General features: G+C 40.7%; 2 protein-coding genes across 7 annotated transcripts in view; one reads left to right on the top strand and one right to left on the bottom strand.

Moving 5' to 3' along the window:
* The window catches only part of LOC139383195 (cell surface glycoprotein MUC18-like), a 64,154-nt gene extending 61,260 nt beyond the window's left edge, over positions 1–2,894 (bottom strand). For 3 of the 6 annotated variants that reach the window (XM_071127642.1, XM_071127643.1, XM_071127641.1), the window contains exon 1: positions 2,714–2,889. In XM_071127642.1, the coding sequence (XP_070983743.1) occupies positions 2,714–2,777 (64 nt within the window). In that variant the 5' untranslated portion in view covers positions 2,778–2,889. Of the gene's footprint in view, positions 1–2,713 lie in introns of all 6 variants that reach the window. The other 3 variants (XM_071127644.1, XM_071127640.1, XM_071127639.1) reach the window with 2 other exon arrangements.
* A 13,859-nt stretch (positions 2,895–16,753) lies between these two features.
* On the top strand, positions 16,754–20,662 carry LOC139383071 (E3 ubiquitin-protein ligase RNF26-like). Its single transcript, XM_071127379.1, has one exon. The coding sequence runs from the start codon at positions 17,331–17,333 to the stop codon at positions 18,684–18,686; it is 1,356 nt and encodes a 451-aa protein (XP_070983480.1). The 5' UTR covers positions 16,754–17,330; the 3' UTR covers positions 18,687–20,662.
* Positions 20,663–22,719: the final 2,057 nt, after the last annotated feature.

Raw genomic sequence — 22,719 nt, forward strand, 5'->3', positions numbered from 1 at the left:
CTGTCTTTTTACTGTTGTTTTTATTTCTTTACTTACCTATTGTTCACCTAACACCTTTTTTGCACTATTGGTTAGAGCCTGTAAGTAAGCATTTCACTGGAAGGTCTACACCTGTTGTATTCGGCGCACGTGACAAATAAACTTTGATTTGATTTGACTAAACTGCTTGGAGTAACCCTGGATTGTAATAAACTGTCATGGTCAAAACATGTTGATACAATAATAGCTAGGATGGGGAGAAGTCTGTCCATAATAAAGCGCTACTCTGCCTTCTTAACAACACTATCAACAAGGCAGGTCCAACAGGCCCTAGTTTTGTCGCACCTGGACTACTGCTCTTTCGTATGGTTACGTGCCACAAAGAGGGACCTCGTAAAATTACAATTGGCTCAGAACAGGGCAGCATGGTTGGGCCTTAAATGTACACAGAGAGCTAACATTAATAATATGCAAGTACATCTCTCATGGCTCAAAGAGGAGGAGAAATTGACTTCATCACTACTTGTTTTTGTAAGAAGTGTTGAGATGCTGAATGCACCGAAATGTCTGTTCAAACTACTAACACACAGCTTGGACACCCATGCATACCCCACAAGATATGCTACCAGAGGTCACTTCACAATCCACAAGTCAAGAACAGACTATGGGAGGTGCATAGTATAGCCATGACTATGTGGAACTCTATTCCACATCACGTAACTGATGCAAGCAGTAGAATCAGATTTAAAAAACAGATAAAAATACACCTTATGGAACAGAGGAGACTGTGAAGAGAAACACACACAGGAACAGACACATGCATTCGCACACAGATGCTAGCACACGCACTCGACACACACGTATATTGTGTAATACTGTTGTACGGTGGTGTTATACATTTTGTATTGTAGATATGTTGTGGTGTAATAATGTTATATGATGTACTGTTTTATTTGTGATGTAAGTGACTTAATGTGTTTGGACCCAAGGAAGACTAGCTAATGGGGATCCCTAATAAATACAAATACAATGTGTCTTGTTTCTATCCATAAGCAAACATTTTTCCTTAATTTCCCCTCACCTTTTCGCCTAGGAATCGTTCTGGTTTGATGTATGTGTAGATTTGGTAAGTGCAGGCCTACTGCACCCATCACACAGTGATGATGTTTGACTCAGGTCTCGTGGTCTGGTGATAACACAGACATGTTATTCACTACTGTAACATGACTGACAAAGATTAACCCTGGTAGGAAGACCTGACACTAAGCAGCTAGGCAGCTGATTTTCCATATTCCACCAAATGACCCAAAAACATTTGTAACAACCAGTATATCTGCGAAGCATCTAACAAAAACATAGCTAGACCTTAGAGTAGGCTCCCTAAAATTATAAATAATTTAAATCTTTCATTATGGTCAATTATAAACTGGGAGGTTCAAGCGCTGAATGCAGATTGGCTGACAGCCATGGTATATCAGACCGTATACCACGGATATGAAAAACATTTATTTTTACTGCTCTAATTACATTGGCAAACCGTTCATAATAGCAATAAGGCACCTCAGGGGTTTGTGGTATATGGCCAATATACCATGGCCAAGGGCTGTAATCCAGGCACTCTGCGTTGCATCTTGCCTAAGAACCACCCTTAGCCGTAGTATATTGGCCATATACCGCCTTATTGCTTAAATATATAATCGCATCAGTGCAATGCTTTTCACAATTGAAGTTATCTGAATAAATAGTCTAATATAGTTTTGATCTAAAAAAAAAAAAGTAAGCTATAGAACAGATTAGAGAAGTGGTCTCTTTGAGACCATTTTCATATTTTTCATAGCCAGTTACAGATTGCATTCCACAAGAGTCACACATTCTTAAAATTATAGTCTGGTTATTCAGTCAAAACAAAATAATGAATCATATACAGTAATAGTGAGGGCATGCATGCAGCATAAAAAAAGAGCTTACCTTTTTTGTTAATATGCATAGGCTAAATGACACAATCTAATAACCATATTTCAAGACAGAAATCGCTGTATAGGGGACCAATTCAATCCACTTATTCTGTTCACTTACTACTATTATTTATATGATGACAAATAAATAACTATTTTAAACGCATTAGACGTGCACATGTGTTCTGATGTAATGCGCAAAGATTTCCAGTTACGTGTATTAATTCGTTATTGTAACTAGTCTACATATATTGGATCGGTAGGTAGCCTGAGTGGTTAGAGTAACTGAGAAGTTGCAGGATCGAATCCCTGAGCTGACAAGGTAAAAATCTGTTCCCTGATAGGCCGTCATTGTAAATAAGAATTTGTTTTTAACTGACTTGCCTAGTTAAATAAAGGTTTTAAAAAACGTTTAATTCCTTACAGTATAATTTAACTATAACTGACAGTAGAAAACAGATATGCCTTTTACATCCCATGCAGCTAAATTAAAAATGTGTGATAATAAGATATAATATGCATTTCAACTTACATAAACGATTGACCAGAAAAATGTCAGAACAAGGTAGCAACATCACATGTTTGAAGTTTGCTGTGTCTACCCAGCCTTATTCAGAGCGCGGCAGAGTAGCGTTCCATCAAGTAGCCAGCCTTCAGTAGCCAAGCAACCCCGCAAAGTTTCCAATGTACATTACAGTACAGTCACAAAACGATACACCGCTGAAAACCGCATCCTATGCAGAGTTTCCAATAAGTTGGATCTGCATTAGGTCACATACCTTTCCAGGTCAGAGAAAGCAGGGAAAGTCCCACGAACGTGGAAGCGTTCATTCGTAAAGCCATGTTGTCTCTTCTGCCCAGTATCGTCCTGAGAGTGAGTGTGAAGACTGGCCGATCCTGGCAAACTGCAAGACAGACGCAGGGTGCTAGAGAGGCAAGAGATGTAGGGCAGATATTGTTGACAGCGACTGTGCTGTTGGTAGGAGGAACTTATAGGGGAAGGGAGCTCAACACAGTAAGTTGCCTAATCTTTATGAACAGATAGCCTAAATGATAACATGGTTTGGTACAAGGGTTCCTCAAATGTCTAGAATGGAATAGGATATAATAGAAAATATAGCAGTGAGAAGCAATTAACGGGGTTCAGAGGATGACAGAAAGGACACAAGATCTGTTGGACAACAAAGCAAGCGCTCATCATGTAGGAACGATCTTATTTTATGTGCAACCAGTGAAAACATTAGCATTTGCGTCCACAACGATGATCCAAGAGAAGTTTAGTCTAGTGCTGTAGGTTGGTTATCTTTGAATGCAGGTAATCATTCTTAAAGTCATTACTTAATGTATTGAGTTTCAGTGTTGGGGAAGCTACTCTGAAAATCTAGTTTACCAAGATACCAATTACGTCACGCTGGAATAAGTTAAGCTACACTAAAGCTACCCTTAAGAAAAATATAGTTCACTTAACTAAAGTTAGATTGAAAAAGTACTTACACTACATCCAAACTACATAAATTATCATATCTAAATCTGAAATGTCATAGACTACAAATTGCAAGACCAGATCACTCTGAAGTAAGAGTCTGGTGGTGCAGACATGTAAGATTGCAGTGACTTCCTATTCACACAGCTTCTAAGAACATATACACACAGAAAAAAGGGTAGTAGGAGAACCCTTTTTGGTTCCAGGTAGACCCCTTCTAGGTTCTAGATAGAGTGTATATATGGTTTACATATGGTTAACATTTACAAAATGTCATGGCCCCATGTCCATCTGTTCAATTCTTAAAGCCCTGGTGTGATATAGTGCCACCTAGTGGTGTAGCATGACTGTATTTGAATGCAGCAACTAATCATTCTCAAATTCATCCATGGCTAATTTATTGAGTCTATATACCAAATCTGGAGTCAATCTGACTTATGGTTCATGAGAAGAAGATGTTCTTATGTATTTTTAGCACATGTGCTAATGTGGACCTATAGGTACTGTGCAACCATATTGAATGCAACAACAATGTTTTCTCAAAACCATTAAAGACTGATGTAATGAGTCTAAATACAAAATCTGGAGTGGATCTGAAGTATGGTTCATGAGGAGAAGATGATTGCAGATGATTTTGAGCAATAACGTTACATATGCAAAGAATGAGTTGTTAATAGATCCTTGTTTTCTGAGATATCAATACCTAATTCAATGTGGTTCATTTTTAGGGACATCTATGATAGCGATGACAATTTTCATGTTGACCAGCTGTTGTGGACTGTATTTACAGTGGTTTTAAAGGACACGTAAAAGCAGATTTTTGTTATTTGTCAATAACTCAGCCATCTTTTGGGTAGTTAAGACATGCACCATGGGCCTACATTCCAAATGTGGTGTCATTTGGTCCTATGGTTCAAGATAAGAAGATTCTTAAAGTATTTGAGCATATTAGCATATGTGCTAATATGCATCTACTGGTGGCCATTTTGAATGCATAAACATTATTTTCTCATACTCTTTATGGACTATTGTGATTATTCCAAAGACCCAATTTGGAGTGAATCTGACTTTTAGAATTATTTTAATAGCTCTATATAGTCAAAAAAAAAAAGGTCATTGTTAATAGTTTCCTTATTTTTTAAAGATTTTAGTGACAAATGTAATATGGTTCATCATGGTAATGTCTTTGATGACCCTAAAAAGTTTCAAGTTGATAGGCCATTGTGGAGTGTATTTACAAAAGATTTAAATGGACAGGTAAAATATGATTTCCTTATTTATCAATAACTCAGCCATCTCTTAACCAATCCATTAGCTTTTTTCAAACTAAGTTAATCATTTAAAGTCTAAGACGTTTGGGGAAGGTGGGGGGTGCTAAGCTGATCACTGAAAATGTTTTAAGATGGTCATACTATGGATCATTTTGCTGTTTGATTTAGAATTTTAGTACCCCTTTAAGTATCAAAACAATTATTTGGGTTAGGCACAGAATTACTTTCATACTTCCATTCGTTTTTTAAACCGATACCGGTTACCTTCATATGAATCCTGTGACACTTGTGGGGGTCATAGAGAGAACGTGTTCGGGAGAATCTCCCCTTTCCACAGTGGGGTCCCATTCGTTTTTAGCCCAAACGGTTCGGAAGCTACCAAACAGAAGTTGGCACACCATCGTGTTTGTGAGAGTCTCCCCTTTCCGTAGAGTGGTCATGATAGTTTTTATAGGTCAAACCTTTCGGACGCTACAGACCGATTTTCGGGATGTCTCATGGTCTGACAAACATCGCTCTAGCTCTGTGACTTTTCACTGCAGATGCGGAAGTGCAACACTGGTGGATGCCAAATATCTCTAGCTTAAGCCTACAGATTTTGATTGGGATTTTATGTAACACAACTCTCGGGAGTTAAGAGGTGTAATTTATTGTTTTCTGGACTTATGGTTCATGAGAAATATGTTTTTCAAAGGTTTACCAACATTTCCAAGGTGGAGGAAAATTTATCCTGATGAACCTTTGTTCAGCATGGGGAAAGACACCTACATATAAAGTTTCAAGTCTCTAGGTCAAACGGGGCAACGGATATAAGGATTTCAGTGAGACTGCTTATAACAGTGCAAACTATGGGCCAATCGTTACCATTCTTTTTTAACAAGTCACTCATGGCCTCAATTTCTGTACGCCAAATTAGATTTTTTTTTTACCAATCTATGTAGTTGTACATTTAATAGTATCCATTGTAGGGTAAGCATAGCCACATGGACATGGTATGTGCTTTATGAAAAGCATTACATAAATCTTAGAAAGCTCAGAGAAGACAATCACCAAAGGAGTTATTTATTTCATCTGCATATTTCAGCTTGGCCAGCAGCTGTTGGGTCGTGGGGCCCAAGGGGCCTACAGGGGCCCCTGCAGTCATGGCTGTCCTATCAGATCTCAGGTCCGTGATGAATACTTCCTTGGTGACCACAGTACTGACCAGTGAGCACAGACTTATATAACAGATAAATGGTGGGAAAAACCATTGTGAAAGATATGATCGGACTGGGGATCCCTTAAAATGTAATTATGCTGAAATAATTACAGCCTGTTCTCTTGCCGGATTCGTAACGCAGACATGGCGTGGAATTACATTTCAGTTAGTTCCAGAGCATTCCCGAGCATTCCATTGCTTGACTAAGAGCTGTTCCAATTGATAAATCAAGGCCTATTAGAAAACTTAGATTGCTCTGCTGATTCCTCTGCCCCTAAACTGTGCTTTATCTGTGATTTTGGAAACCCAAGCCTCAGTACATTTGCCGCATGATGAAGAACTTGAGGACTCAAGAAGAAGAAACTACTACTCTTTGCTGAAAGCAAACATCCGGTACATGTAGACAGAGGTCTTTTTAGGGAGTCCTAAAACAGGCTAACTTTTGGGGCAGTGATTACAGCTGTGATTATTTCTGTGTAAGTCTCTAAGAACTTTGCAAACCTGGATTGTACAATATTGGCACATAATACTTTTTTAATTCTTGAAGCTCTGTCAAGTTGGTTGTTGATCATTGCAAGTCAGCCATTTTCAAGTCTTGCCATAGATTTTAAAGACGATTTAAGTCAAAACTGTAACTAGGCCACTCAATAACATTCAATGTTGTCTTGGTAAGCAAACACCTGTGTATATTTGGCCTTGTGTTTTAGGTTATTGTCCTGCTGAGGTGAATTTGTCTCCCAGTGTCTGTTGGAAAGCAGACTGAACCAGCTTTTCCTCTAGTATTTTTCCTGTGCTTAGCTCTATTCCGTTTCCTTTTATCCTAAAAAAAACTCCCTAGTCCTTGCCGATGAAAAGCATACCCATAACATGATGCAGACACCACCATGTTTGAAAATATGAAGACTGGTACTCAGTGATGTTTGGTATTGGATTTGCCCCAAGCATAACACTTTGTATTCAGGATTATTTTATTACAGTTTTTCTTTTTTTGCCTTATTGCAAACAGGATGCATGTTTTGGAATATTTGTATTCTGTACAGGCTTCCTTCTTTTCACTGTCATTTAGATTAGTATTGTGGAGTAACTACAATGTTGTTGATCCATCTTCATGTCTCTTATCACAGCCATTAAACTCTGTAACTGTTTAAACACTATAATTGCGTAGTGTTAGTGAGTCCATGCAACTTACTATGTGACTTGTTAAGCACATTTTTACTCCCAAAAATATTAAGGCTTGCCATAACAACAGGGTTGAATACTTATTGACTCAAGACATTTCAGCTTTTAATTTTGGATTAATTGACTTTAAAGTTCATTTGTTAATTTGACTTTAAAAAATAAATATATTTAACCTTTATTTAACTACGCAAGTCAGTTAAGAACAAATTCTTATTTACATTATGGGTATTGTGTATAGGCCAGTGACACAAAATCTCAATTGAATCCATTTTAAATTCAGGCTATAACACAACAAAATGTGGAAAAAGTCAAGGGGTGTGAATACTTTCTGAAGGTACTCTATGTGTGGTCAAGAAAGAATATTAGTGGGCAAGACAAAATATTTAAGCGCTTTAAACAGCAGGTGGTAGGTGCCAGGCGCACCGGTTTGAGTGTGTCAAGAACTGCAACGCTGCTGGGGTTTTCATGCTCAACAGTTTCCGGTGTGTATCAAGAATGGTCCACCAGCCAAAGGACATCCAGACAACTTAACACAATTGTGGGAAGCATTGGAGTCAGCATGGGCCAGCATCCCTATGCAACACTTTTGACACCTTGTAGAGCCTATTTCCCTCTGAGGGCAAAAGGGGGTGCAACTATTAGGAATGTCTTCCTAATGTTTGTATACTCAGTGTATAGGAATTATATATTATAATGAGTTATATAATGAGTACATTATAAAATTAAATTGGGATTAAATTGGGATATGATATACAGTATTATGATGAACTATTACAATTAAAATATTTCATCATTAGTTTGGATACGTTTATTGCTTTATTTCCAGCCTGTGTTTGTTAAGATATGTATTTTATTTATTTATGTTGTGGTGACCTAATGGAGGCCGTGGGAGGGGCCTCTGTGGAGTTATCTGCACTTTGCCAATCCCACCCCTGATCAGGCTACTGTGAACTTAAAAGCCTTTGTAGTGAGGTAAATGCAAGGGGCATCAATAATGATACCATGATTAAAGATGGAAGAGATGCTTGTGCTTCCTTCGAGACAAAAGCTTTTAGTCTTTCATCGTTGCTTCCCATTACAGTGCATTCGGAAAGTATTCAGTCTTTTTTTTTTTTTATTCTAAATTTGGTTTTACGTTACAACCTTATTCTACAATTGATTAAAGACATTTTTCCCTCATCAATCTACACACAATACCCCATAATGACAAAGCAAAAACTGGTTTTTAGATTTTTTTCCAAATTTATTAAAAATAAAAACTGAAATATCACATTTACATAACTATTCAGACCCTTTACTTAGTACATTGTTGAAGCACCTTTGGCAGCGATTACAGCCTCGAGTCTTCTTGGGTATGAAGCTACAAGCTTGGCACACCTGTATTTGGCTAGTTTCTCCCATTATTCTCTGCATATCCTCTCAAGCTCTGTCAGGTTGGATGTGGAGCGTCGATGCACAGCTATTTTCAGGTCTTTCCAGCTCTGGCTGGGACACGCAAGGGCATTCAGAGACATGTCCCGAAGCCACTCCTGCATTGTCTTGGCTGTGTGCTTAGGGTCATTGTCCTATTGGAAGGTGAACCTTCGCCTCAGTCTGAGGTCCTGAGCACTCTGGAGCAAGTTTTCATCAAGGATCTCTCTGTACTTTACTCTGTTCATCTTTCCCTCGATTGTGACTAGTCTCCCAGTCCCTGCTGCTGAAAAACATCCCCACAGCATAATGTTGCCACCAACATGCTTAGGCCTGATTGCTGGAGTGATGCAGAAATGGTTGTCCTTCTGGAAGGTTTTCCCATCTCCACAGAGGAACCCTGGAGCTCTGTCAGATCGGTCATCAGGTTGTTGGTCACAACCCTGACCAAGGCCCTTGTCCCCCGATTGCTCAGTTTGGCTGGGCGGCCAGCTCTAGGAAAAGTCTTGGTGGTTCCAAACTTCTTCCATTTAAGAATGATGGAGGCCACTGTGTTCTTGGGGACCTTCAATGCTGCAGAAATATTTTGGTACCCTTCCCCAGATCTGTGCCTTGACACAATCCTGTCTCGGCGCTCTACGAACAATTGCTTCAACCTCTTGGCAGGGTTTTTGCACTGACATGCAACTTCACCAGGGAGACCTTATATAGACAGGTGTGTGCCTTTCTAAATAATGTCCAATCAATTAAATTTACCCTAGATGGACTCCAATCAAGTTGTTGAAACATCTCAAGGATGATCAATCGAAATAGGATGCACATGAGCTCAATTTTGAGTCTCATAGCAAAGGGTCTGAATACTTACATAAATAAGGTATTTCTGTTTTTTTATTTGTAATAAATTAGCTAAAATAAAAAAAATTAAAGACGTTTTGGTTTATCATTGTGGCATATTGTGAATAGATTGATGGGGACATTTTTTCCCGAATCAATTTTAGAATACGACTGTAAACGTAACAAAATGTTTCAAGAGCCAAAGGTTCTGAATACTTTTCGAATGCGCTGTTTCTGCTGTGTAGTGCTGTGTAGTACTGTGTAGTACTGTGTAGTCCTGTGCAGTCCTGTGTAGTGCTGTGTAGTCCTGTGCAGTGCTGTGTAGTCCTGTGCAGTGCTGTGTAGTCCTGTGCAGTGCTGTGTAGTCCTGTGCAGTGCTGTGTAGTCCTGTGCAGTGCTGTGTAGTACTGTGCAGTGCTGTGTAGTCCTGTGCAGGGCCGGTGTGTTGCCATCTGGGGGCTCAAACTTTCTAAACCCGTAACGAAGGTCATTCAACAAACCGGACATCTCCTTTTATGCAGATTAAGGACGACAACTGACCACAATTAAGGACCACAACTGCCTCCTTCTTCTCTTCTTCCTCATCCTCCACCCTCAATCTGCAGCTAATCCATTTTGTCTGGTTCAGTAAAAGCTCCAATCCACGACACTCACCCCCAGAGTACTCCTAGGGAGGGATACAGGTCTGTCTATGAGCAATGCCTATCACACACAATACATAAATATGCTTGACATTATTTGAAAAGGCTTCAAGGCAACATATTTCTTCATGTTGCAGGTGAAACTTTGATTTAGATTCTCTAGATGATCTTGGTTCAGTTTGTGTGTGTGAAAATGTATGCTTTACTATAGGACTACTAGTGCTGTAACCTTTGGTAAGACAGAGGCCAACCGTGTGGTGGCTGGTGTGTGGATGAACTTTAGAAGTCAAACAGGGAAATTATGACACCTCTGGATGAAAGGCGGACGTAAACAAAGAGGTTGTTGATGCTTCCACTTCCTGTATGGCCTAGCATGGGCCCCTGTTTCCAAAACAATCTCATTGTTCAACCTAACCACTCAAGGCCAGTGAAATATAACACAGATTAATTCACTCAGTTTAGGCAAATTAACAATTGTAATGTCAACAGAATGTATCGTATTACACTTTTCTGTTATAAAGATAATGACCAAGGTGAAGGAAATACTTTTTTGTATCCACAATGTAATGTATTGCAACAACAGCCATGAATACAGGAAATGGGGGGATGTGAAAATGTTTTTTATATTTTGTAAAACTCAGTTTGTATATTCTTAAAAACTGATTCCAAGGATTTTACATTGGTGCATCCCCAGAGGGTCACTTATTATGAATAGGGTCACTTATTATGCTACTACAGAGTGAAGCAACGGTGAACCATGCCTTGCCTCTTTGGCATTCACATGATAGAATACAATGTGCAGTATTCTTGTGAGACAAAGGTATTGATCTAAATACAGTAGAGACGTATGGTCAATGGACATTCTGGTAGTAGTGAGTAGTAGTGAGGTAGTAGTGAGGTGAGAGGACACAGCTGTCAGTAATTGGATTAGCTTGGGAATTCGTTCCTACAATTCTTTCAGCCCAGCACAGACTACTCTAGCAGTGGTATGTAGGCTGTAGCAGGTGAGGTTTCACAATCAGCGGGTGGATGGACAATTCTCATCATATCATTGTGTCAGGAAGGGTGGAGTTTATAGCTGACGTGTAGAGGAGAGGAAATGGAAAGACAATCCAGTCGTTTCCGCCAATCACTCATGTTTTACAACTAGGTCATGTAACATATGTTTACTGTATATTAGAGCCTTCCTGAAATACCTGGAAGACAAGAAGCTTATATTGAAACAATATGTCATAGCATAGTCATTTTTTTAATTTGGAGCAGCAGGTAGCCTAGTGGTTCGAGCGTTGGGCCAGTAACCGAAAGGTTGCTAGATCAAATCCCTGAGCCGACAAGGAAATAATCTTTATCAGCATTCGTCATGACTTCGATGTTGTGGGTTTTGGAATGGTCTTACTGCCACTTTGTTATGATAGGTGATGCCAGCTCTATTCTTCCGAGGTTATTGATAGTAAGTGGGTTTATACTTCAATTGTAGCTGTCATCAGCTCTTCCCTTGACCATGAATGATGTAAATTTGCAAATTATACAAGTCAAATAAATTATACAAGTAGATGTGCTTTGTATTTGCGATGTATACTATAAACAGAGAAGCTGCCGATGTCAACTTTGTTTTTACAAGTTCATATCAGGATTCATCTTAAGAATGTGCGCTCTTTACCTGTAATGATATACAATCCTAGGCTGAGGGTTTGGGAAGATTGGGAGCATTTAGTTTGGGAAATAAAATAGACTGGAACTGAGACAACACAAATAAAGTTGGATGGCTCTCCTCCGTGCAGTTCCCAGGGACTGCAAAGACCCTAGAACACCCAAGAGAGTAAGCTTTTAATTTGGCTGACATATAGGGACAGAAAGTCAGGACATTCTGGAATTTTGTGAGTGGACACAGAAGACCCTGCATGGGGTGTTCCAAACAAACGTCCTGCTTTTATTCAAAACGGACATCTCTGCTTGTGAAATCCGGATCTTCACAACTTCAGATCTGCATGTCTTATTTATTTGAGCATTTTAGGTGATGTTTTGGAAGTGCTTTATTGATGGTTGTCTTTGTGTCCCTTTACATTAAACTTTATACCCATGAGAATCTTAATCTACGTCCGTTGGGAATAAACACACTTACATTTTGTCCATGAATCCGGTTGCCCTGGCATTTCCCCTTTGACGTATTCTCTAGGCTAGCACCCTTAGCACATACCACTAGTGTACCCTGGTCCCTGCACGAGTGTAATTGATGATTGGACGCTGTTCTTGTTTGTTATGGTGCTCGCTCTCTGTGGTGGAAAGAGATAGCTTAAGTTCTAAGGAGAGCCTAGAGGAAGGAAAGAGGAAAATAAGTCATTCTTTCCAGGCCAGACCCAAGAGCAAGTTGTTTTGGGGTTGTCTGTTCGAATGAGAGAGGGCCATTGTCCAATGTGCACAAGGGTGGGAGCACGGAGTGTGTGCAGGGGGCAAGAGGGCTTGGGGGAAGAGTGGGAGAGATATTTGGAGTCCTGTTTCTACTAAACTCCATCACAATAACATGAACTGTGACAAAGGGACACTTTGATAAGAGACGCAAGCTTTTGCAAATCCCTGTCTCCATGGTGATTACTGGTAATTAGAGGCTATTAATCATTACACGTCCCACAGACAGTGTTTCAGGGCATGTCCAATCCTACCCCAAACCATGAAGAGTGAGTCCATCCATTCTAACTGAGTTCTAGCTCAGTTTATCACATCTGTAATGTCTATTTTTGGAATGTCAAAGGGGTATTTACAAGAAAATGTGCAAATCTCTGTACTCATTCCTAAAACATTTTTTAAATGAATCACAACATTGAGCATGGCTTTCTAACATTAGAAATGAAATTGAGCTAACAAGTGACGACCATGTCGACCAAGTAAAGCCATCCCCATGGTCCTGGGAAGGGAAACTTTCACAGACCAAGAATGTACTCCTGGGGAATTTCCACGTTCAACAGTAGTTTTATTTTTTTTCTGATATTTCTCAGTGCCTCACTTCCTGTGTTAAAAGGATGACCCTCTTTTTTTCAGCCCACATCGCAATCAGGCCTGCCGATCATGTAGAAGGATGTAAGGGAGGGTCAGCCAGTCACATTCTCTGTACAGCATGGAAATAAAGTGGTAGGCGGGAAAATCAATTGTAGAAAATTAGTCCTTAGCGGGTAGGAAGTGGGAAGTGCGTCAAGGTGTTTTCTTATTTTACCATGGGACCCATCCTGGTGTCTTCTGTTGTTCTCCAATCTGGGATCCATTTCAATATTGTTTGTTTATTTTACCCAGGGCCTCTAACGAGACCGTTTCCATTTTAGCTCTAGAGCATGAGGCTGTAAATTGTGGGACTGTCGTCACTGACAAATGTTTAATGTGAGGAAAAAATGCTCCTGTCGGTCATCGGCTGCTTGTCTTTGTATGGTGAATATAGGGATACGCCGCTCCATACTACCGATAAACCTCTGACTGGGTTTTGTAAGAGTATGGAAAATAAACATATTTGTCTTGGTTTAAGATGAAAATCTAGATCCTCCTTAGAACGAATGCCCCTTTGGAGTTGAAGTAAGTACAGTGCATTGCGAAAGTATTCGGCCCCCTTGAACTTTGCGACCTTTTGCCACATTTCAGGCTTCAAACATAAAGATATAAAACTGTATTTTTTTGTGAAGAATCAACAACAAGTGGGACACAATCATGAAGTGGAACGACATTTATTGGATATTTCAAACTTTTTTAACAAATCAAAAACTGAAAAATTGGGCGTGCAAAATTATTCAGCCCCCTTAAGTTAATACTTTGTAGCGCCACCTTTTGCTGCGATTACAGCTGTAAGTCGCTTGGGGTATGTCTCTATCAGTTTTGCACATCGAGAGACTGAAATTTTTTCCCATTCCTCCTTGCAAAACAGCTCGAGCTCAGTGAGGTTGGATGGAGAGCATTTGTGAACAGCAGTTTTCAGTTCTTTCCACAGATTCTCGATTGGATTCAGGTCTGGACTTTGACTTGGCCATTCTAACACCTGGATATGTTTATTTTTGAACCATTCCATTGTAGATTTTGCTTTATGTTTTGGATCATTGTCTTGTTGGAAGACAAATCTCCGTCCCAGTCTCAGGTCTTTTGCAGGTCTTTTGCACGCCCTGACCATAGTTTACTTTGTATTTTTTATGTTTTGACTGGTCATGTGATCAGGTTTTCTGTCTTGTTTGTCTATTTCTATGTTCAATATGGTTCTGTCAGAGGCAGGTGTTCGTCATTGTCTCTGATTGGGAACCATCCTGGGTTTCACTGTGTGTTTGTGGGTGATTGTTCTGTCTATGTGTTTTCACCAGATAGGCTGTTTAGGTTTTCGTTACGTTTTGTTTTGTAGTATTGTATTAGAGATTCGTGTTTCGTATTATTAATAAACATGGATCGTAATGCTTCCCTCTCCTTCGTATGAAGACGAAACTCGTTACAGGTCCTGTATTTGGCTCCATCCATCTTCCCATCAATTTTAACCATCTTCCCTGTCCCTGCTGAAGAAAAGCAGGCCCAAACCATGATGCTGCCACCACCATGTTTGACAGTGGGGATGGTGTGTTCAGCTGTGTTGCTTTTACGCCAAACATAACGTTTTGCATTGTTGCCAAAAAGTTAAATTTTGGTTTCATCTGACCAGAGCACCTTCTTCCACATGTTTGGTGTGTCTCCCAGGTGGCTTGTGGCAAACTTTAAACAACACTTTTTATGGATATCTTTAAGAAATGGCTTTCTTCTTGCCACTCTTCCATAAAGGCCAGATTTGTGCAATATACGACCTCAGCTGTAGATCTCTGCAGTTCATCCAGAGTGATCATGGGCCTCTTGGCTGCATCTCTGATCAGTCTTCTCCTTGTATGAGCTGAAAGTTTAGAGGGACGGCCAGGTCTTGGTAGATTTGCAGTGGTCTGATACTCCTTCCATTTCAATATTATCGCTTGCACAGTGCTCCTTGGGATGTTTAAAGCTTGGGAAATATTTTTGTATCAAAATCCGGCTTTAAACTTCTTCACAACAGTATCTCGGACCTGCCTGGTGTGTTCCTTGTTCTTCATGATGCTCTCTGCGCTTTTAACGGACCTCTGAGACTATCACAGTGCAGGTGCATTTATACGGAGACTTGATTACACACAGGTGGATTGTATTTATCATCATTAGTCATTTAGGTCAACATTGGATAATTCAGAGATCCTCACTGAACTTCTGGAGAGAGTTTGCTGCACTGAAAGTAAAGGGGCTGAATAATTTTGCACGCCCAATTTTTCAGTTTTTGATTTGTTAAAAGTTTGAAATATCCAATAAATGTCGTTCCACTTCATGATTGTGTCCCACTTGTTGTTGATTCTTCACAAAAAAATACAGTTTTATATCTTTATGTTTGAAGCCTGAAATGTGGCAAAAGGTCGCAAAGTTCAAGGGAGCCGAATACTTTCGCAAGGCACTGTAGCTTGCTGGAGGGGTATACCTACTGTGTAAAATCTAAGCAATAATTTAAGAGATTCATTTGTAAGTATACTGAGGCCTTTAAAAAACTTCAGACTCCCAAGGCCCATTTGAGATTTTTTGTTCACCTCATTGATGGGAAGTTTATTGCTTAGTTATTTGTGGATCAAAGGCATGCAAAATTCTATGACATTTAGTCCTAATCGTCATCTGAGATAATTTGGTGTTCGCCTTGCAATCTCGGCAACCCAGAACAAATCTAGCCATGTACCCTATAGGCAGGGGCGTAACTTTCATAGGGGACGGGATGGCATGTCCTCCCTCTCCCCCATTCTGAATTTGCATTTTGTTCCCCACTGTTTTATCATTGAAATGTGATACAAAACTGGGGCAACGGTGTGCTTTAGGACCATGCGGACGCCTCCGAGTGGTCGGGTAGGCTGTTTGGAGTGAATTATTTTTTTTAAACTAAAAATACTAATACTTCTAAAACCAAAGTTGCACACCTGTGAAATTATGATTAGTCCCAAAAAATCTGTCACGCAAAAACCAGCGCACCGGTAGAATTGTTGAATGTAGTTTCCTCAAAGTTATTTTCCAACTATGTACATTGACTTCAATTCATGGAATGAATTTTGATTAGATCCCGAGGGGTTTGTGCTCATTGTACGGAGATTGTGACAGCCGGTCAAATGGCGTTCCTTGAGAAAGCAGGAACAAGATGTATGTCAGGAGAAGTGCAGTATTATAATAAGGAGATGTATACTTGGAATATGGAGGAGGAATGGAGGGAAAAAGAGAGGCAGAGGAGGTCTAAGAGAGAGAGGGAGGAAATGGCTGAAAAAAGGGAGATGGTTTGTTAAAGAAGAATGGTAGAAAGTGTAAGTAAAGTGAGATGAAGACAGGAGGAGAAATAAAAGTGAATGATGTTGAAGTGATGATGTCGAGGCTTGCACCGAGGGTCAGGATAAAGATGAGTCCCACCCGGGAGGCCCTAAATATATTTAAATAATGGAGTAGGGTGGTGTTATTTTTTTGTGAGTGTAGTGTTAGATGGTAAGGTATTTAAAAATATTTAAAAAATATTAAATATTAAAAAATATTTTTTTTAAAATATTAAAAACAATAAAAATAAAAAAAATAAAGGAAAGTATAAGGGAGTTGTACTCCAATCTAGTAAGTGGCGGTAATGCAAAATATATTGGATGCCAACTGCCGTTAAACCTCATAGAAGAAGAAGAAGAAGAAGAAGAAGAAGAAGAAGAAGAAGAAGAAGAAGAAGAAGAAGAAGAAGAAGAAGAAGTTTAGAGTAACACGCTTCGCGGACGTGATTCGTTAGAGGAGAAGATCATGTGACCAAACCGAAACCATTATGGCGGCCACCGTACAGGTAACAGCCCGTGTCTGTTTTGTGACTTTTCGTCGTCAACTTCCTTTGTCTTGCATTGGATTGTGGTGGATTTTGCACAAGGATATACGTTATTGAAGACGGAGCATGAGGAGATGGAACATTTTGTGATCGCAAGACGGGAATTTATTTAGGAAGAACAGTTTGTTAGCTAATCGGCTAACCGAAGAGCTAGCTAGTTACTATAGCCAGCTCAAGTTTGAAAGTAAACATCCGCTGATTACAGTGTGTGCATATGTTCGCCCTTTAGCCAAAACAAACGCGGTTGCACAGCTGGTTATTTCAAATTGCAACTGGAATGTGCCCGACCAACGTGTTTGGCAGATAGTTATGTTAGCTAGTAGAGCTAGCTTTGTTATGCTAGCTAGCTAAACTGGCTAATTGAACCGAAGGAGAAGTGAACGCATCCGAGGACGAGGTAGCTAACGTTATCTAGCTAGCTATGTAACCTTTGCTGGCCAGACAAAGTTAATTGATCAAGACAGTGGACCAACTCGAGTAAGAGCTGTATCATGGGTCTGGTGAACCTTGTCTTTTGCACTATTGGGAAATGTTTCGATTTCATATTCTTCCTCCTGGACCTAAATTTCTTAATAGTCCATTCAGTGATACGGCTCCTGGCGGCATGTATCAACTTTGTGAATAAGCTACCCATGCTACTGACCAACTCAATGGTGAAGTGCTGGAACTTCACTGTGTTCTGCATGGTTGCCATGATGGACAGCGTATCACTTCTGGCCCAGGGCACAGTTAACATGTTAGGGCGCTGGCTGCAGCTCTTGGGAGGTATTTTGGAGAGTTTCAAAATGGTGGGCTACTTGTCCTCACATGTTCTCTTGCATGTCAGGGATCTCTTCCACCGTGGGCTGCTGTGTGGCCTCTGCTTGCTGCAGCAGGTGTGGGAGGGCTGTGGCATTGCAGTCAGCCTGGTGCTCTACCTGGTCAACACGGTGGTCAACCTGCTGCTCATCGGGACACAGAACGTCTACTCTGTTGTAGTCAGCATGTGGGAGGCGGTCTCCTACCCACTGCAGAAGGCTATGGAGCTCACCCTCACACTCTTCACCTTCCTCTACAGCAGCCTGGTCGGCACCTCAGTCGTACTCTGGACTCCCGTCAGGCTAGCCCTGGAGTTCCTAGGCTTGCTCGGACACATTTTCGTCAGCGTCTTCCTCCTGAACATTTATGGCCTCATTCTCACGGCTGCCATTGTTGTCACCGCCACAATCTACATGAACCCTGAGCTGACCCGTTTTGGAGCCCGCCACGCCGTCGGTTACTTCAACTCTTTCCCCACCCTGCAGGTCCTACAGAGTGTGCTCCATCGCCTCTGCATGCTGGGGAGGGGCGTGTGGCAGAAGCTTCAGCGGCAGGCCAGCCTCCTATACCAAACAATAACACCAGTCTACAGGAACATCAGAGTGAGGCGTGAGGGCCACACCAGGCAACCTGAACCCAGTGACAGAGAGCAGAGGGCTCTTCCGGACGGTAGGGCAGGAGACACTGCACCACGCGCTGAACGCGCTGCTCGGCCTCGCCAGCTAATGGATGACCTGTGGGACCTAGCATTCCCCAGCTCTAGCGGCACATACAGGCCTATACAGAAACATAAGCTCTCCTCAGAGGAGGGGGGCACCAGCTCCAAGGGTCCCCCAAAGGACAGCCTACTGACTCTGCTCCAGGAGCAGGAAGAGAGGAAGAAGTGCATAATCTGCCAGGACAGTACTAAGACAGTGGTGCTGCTGCCTTGCCGCCACCTGTGTTTGTGTCGGGACTGTACCAACATATTGCTGCGCCAGCCCATCTACCAGCAGAACTGTCCGCTCTGCCGCCATATGATCCTTAATACCATGGATGTGTATCTGTGAGGGACCGAACGAGGGAGGGGCGTGTGGCCCAGAGCGCTGCATTGTTAACGTGTTGAATCTCAGGTTTCGAACGTGCAGAGACTTTAGGCTACATCTACACTAGCAGTACATTGCAGCTCAGGCACACTGCTATCCAAGTCCAGTCCACTGTGCTTGAATTGCTTGTCGCCCATGGCTGATGTCTTAAATGATGCCTGTGTTTTGTTCAGACAACCATGGCAGTGCTTGCCTACATTTATTTTTATACTTGCTTGTTCATATTACAGAACACTTCATGGTCATTCCAAACTGTATGTGGTGTGTGAACTTAAAGGAATGTTTGCTGTGTAGCAGTTAAATTCCTTTATTCAGCATAGGTTCAGTTTGAACGCATTCAATGGAAGTTTAAAGCGCAGGCGTCAGTACAGTACGAAATGTTATCGTAAGAACACTTTTTGTAGCCTATGCTTAGATTTAAATGGTGACAACCTCTCAAATGCAATTTGTCAATAGCCAATATTGTTCCAAGCAGTTCATATTCAGGGACCTGTAAAAAGTGTGAAATGATTTTGTATTGTGGGATCGGGGGTTAATTTCATAAGCTATGGTTGTCTAAAAAAATATCAGTGTCAAGAGAAATGATTTACCAGATCTATGTCTTGTCATATTACAAACGTTTGTTTTGTTCTAATGATTATGCCATCATTTGGATCACTGTAGTGTAGCCAGTTCTTTCCACTATGCTGACATATGAACACTACCTAATTTATGCTCCACACAAGGTTTATTCTCCTTTATAGTTATTGTAATGTTTTTGTCTTGTGATCAAACATTGACATGCTGTTCAAAATGACCACCATTAGTCAGTAATGGCTTCATAATTCCTTGTTTCTATTTTTTTTTAAATCTTTGCTCAAAATAAGTATTGATCAAAGCTCTGTAAAATGCCATGTTACACAAACTGCAATGGTTATTGAATTAGTTTGCAAGTGTTGGAGAAAGGCCTGTTTAAGTGACAATAAAAGGCATATTTGATATGCCTTTTCTTTGGACCAAGGTTTCATAAATACATCTTGGACAGGCTCTGCCCGTAAGATTTTTTGGGGGTCAAACATGACGGAGTTACTTCAATATTGTGACAGACAACCTCGAACGTGAACCACAGTGTCACTGATGTCCTTCTGTGCTTGTTTAAGTCTCATTGACATTGTGTAGCCTACAATCATTTCCTAATGTCTTTGTTCCAATTAGAATTCTGTAACATTTCTGTTATTTCAACAGGTTCTGTAATAATTTTGCCCTTTATCCCTTTTATCTAGTACCAAACCAACAATTTTCAAGCGGCCCCATTTTTTTGATATTTTTATAGTAATTATGAAACCAACAATTGTCTGTGATGTGACATCTTGATAAAAATCTGAAGAGAAAAAAGTTGGGCCCAGGAATTGTCTATGACGTGACATTGTATTGATACTAATCTATGAAAAAAGATGGGCATATATTTTAGTCCAGAGTAAATCCTAGGTTATATTCTGGTTTTGACCTCTTTTCCTGTCAGGTTTCCCCAAAGGCCTTTATTCATTGCGTGACATTCCTATCTACAGATACAGTGGACTCTTATCACAGACCACACATGTTGCCATTCACACAGCTTATTTTATCTAGGAAGACTGACCTGTGTATCTGGGGGACATGGCACAAGTGATGGGACATTGCAATAAGCCATGAATGGGGTAGCAGGTAGCCTAGCAGTTAAGCGTGTTGGGGCAGTAACTGAAAGGTCGCTGGTTCGAATCCCGAGCTGACTAGGTGAAAAATCTGTCTGTGCCTTTTAGCAAGGCACTTAACCCTTATTGTTCCTGTAAGTCTCTGAATAAGAGTCCGTTAAATGACTTAATTGTAAGCATGTATTTTGTTTTATAAAGGTTTATGAATGTGGCCAGACTCACTAATGCGAATGACAAATGTCTGTGAGACAATAAACAAACATATCTTTTGGTACTGTTTTTCTGTCTTTTTCTATTGTGGGAAAACCATTTATTTGATGTATTTTCACTGTTTACTTCGCGTTCCAGTTCAGAGCAGTCAATCGACTGTGTTTTTGTTACAGACTGGGTTTACCAGCTTGTGTGAGCAAACCTAGGCCCTGATTACAATCCACCAGAAAGAGAACCACGGCCAGTTCTGTTTCACTGGATATTTTTCTCATCATAATAGATCATATCAGCACTAGATGCTTCAGCATCTACGAGATAATCAAGGCTATTATTTCCTTGTTGATAAACCAATGTTGAATGTGTAATTGATTCCGGTCCTCTTGACCAATGAATCCCCAAATAAGGGTTTCGCATTACACACACTAGACATTGGTAATGTGTTGTGTCAAATTCAGTGTTTCCAGCATACATTTTGAGTTAAAACCCATATTTCCTACCATTGCTATGCCACCATTGCCACCATTTCTATATTGATCCACCACTCTGAAGTTCACTAAACTGCTAGATTTTTGTGAAAACCAAGTAGAATGGAGATGTTGAAGATTCCATATACAGTGCATTCAGAAAGTATTCAGACTCCTGGACTTCTTTCACATTTTGTTATGTTACAGCCTTATTCTAAAATGGATTTATTAAAACATTTCCCCCATCAATCTACACACAATACAAAGCGAAAACAGGTTTTTAGACAGTTTTGCAAATGTATATATGAAAAAATTTTAATACCCTACTTACATAAGTATTCAGTCTCTTTGCTATTTGGTATTTTATTAGGATCGGCATTAGCTGTTGCAAAAGCAGCAGCTACTCTTCCTGGGGTCCAGAAATGAGACTTGAAATTGGGCTCAGGGGCATCCTGTTTCCATTGATCATCCTTGAGATGTTTCTACAACTTGATTGGAGTCCACCTGTGGTAAAGTCAATTGGACATGATTTGGAAAGGCACACACCTGTCTATATAATGTCCCACAGTTCACAGTACATGTCAGAGCGAAAACAAAGCCATGAGGTCGAAGGAATTTTCCATAGAGCTCAGAGACAGGATTGTGTTAAGGCACAGATTGGGGGAAGGGTACCAAAAAATGTCTGCAGCATTGAAGGTCCCGTAGAACACAGTGGCCCTCCATCATTCTTAAATGAAAGAAGTTTGTTACCCCCAAGACTCTTCCTAGAGCTGGCCGCCCAGAAAAACTGAGCTATCGGGGGAGAAGGGCTTTGGTCAGGGAGGTGACCAAGAACCTGATGGTCACTCTGACAGAGCTCCAGAGTTCCTCTGTGGAGATGGTTGTCCTTCTGGAAGGTTTTCCCATCTCTGCAGCATTTCATCAATCAGGGCTTTATGGTAGTGGCCAGATGGAAGCCACTCCTAATTTAATGGCACATGACAGCTTGCTTGGAGTTTGCCAAAAGACACCTAAAGACTCTCAGACCATGAGAAACAAGATTATCTGGTCTGATGAAACCAAGACTGAAATCTTTGAACTGAATGCCAAGTGTCACGTCTGGAGGAAACCTGGCACCATCCCTACGGTGACGCATGGTGGTGGCAACATTATGCTGTGGGGATGTTTTTCAGCAGCAGGTACTGGGAGACTAGTCAGGATTGAGGGAAAGATGAACAGAGCAAAGTACATAGAGATCCTTGATGAAACCTGCTCCAGAGTGCTCAGGACCTCATACTGGGGTGAAGGTTCACCTTCCAATAGGACAATGACCCTATGCACACAGCCAAGAGAACGCAGGAGTGGCTTTGGGAAAGTCTCTGATTGTCCTTGAGTGGCCCAGCCAGAGCACGGACTTGAACCCAATCAAACATCTCTGGAGAGACCTGAAAATAGCTGTGCAGCGACGCTCCTCATCCAACCTGACTGAGCTTGAAAGGATCTGTAGAGAAGAATGGGAGAAACTCCCCAAATACATGCTTGTTGCCTCATACCCAAAAAGACTTGAGGCTGTAATTTCTGCCAAAGGTGCTTCAACAAAGTACTGAGTAAAGGGTCTGAACACTTATGTAAATGTAATATTTACTTATTTTGTATATATATATATATATACAC

This window comes from Oncorhynchus clarkii, chromosome 24 (assembly GCF_045791955.1).
Source record: "Oncorhynchus clarkii lewisi isolate Uvic-CL-2024 chromosome 24, UVic_Ocla_1.0, whole genome shotgun sequence".
Classification (NCBI taxonomy): domain Eukaryota; kingdom Metazoa; phylum Chordata; class Actinopteri; order Salmoniformes; family Salmonidae; genus Oncorhynchus; species Oncorhynchus clarkii.

What these genes read in the sequence shown, in the direction of transcription:
- LOC139383071 (XM_071127379.1), top strand. Translation starts at nt 17,331, where the DNA reads ATGGGTCTGGTGAACCTTGTCTTTTGCACTATTGGGAAATGTTTCGAT.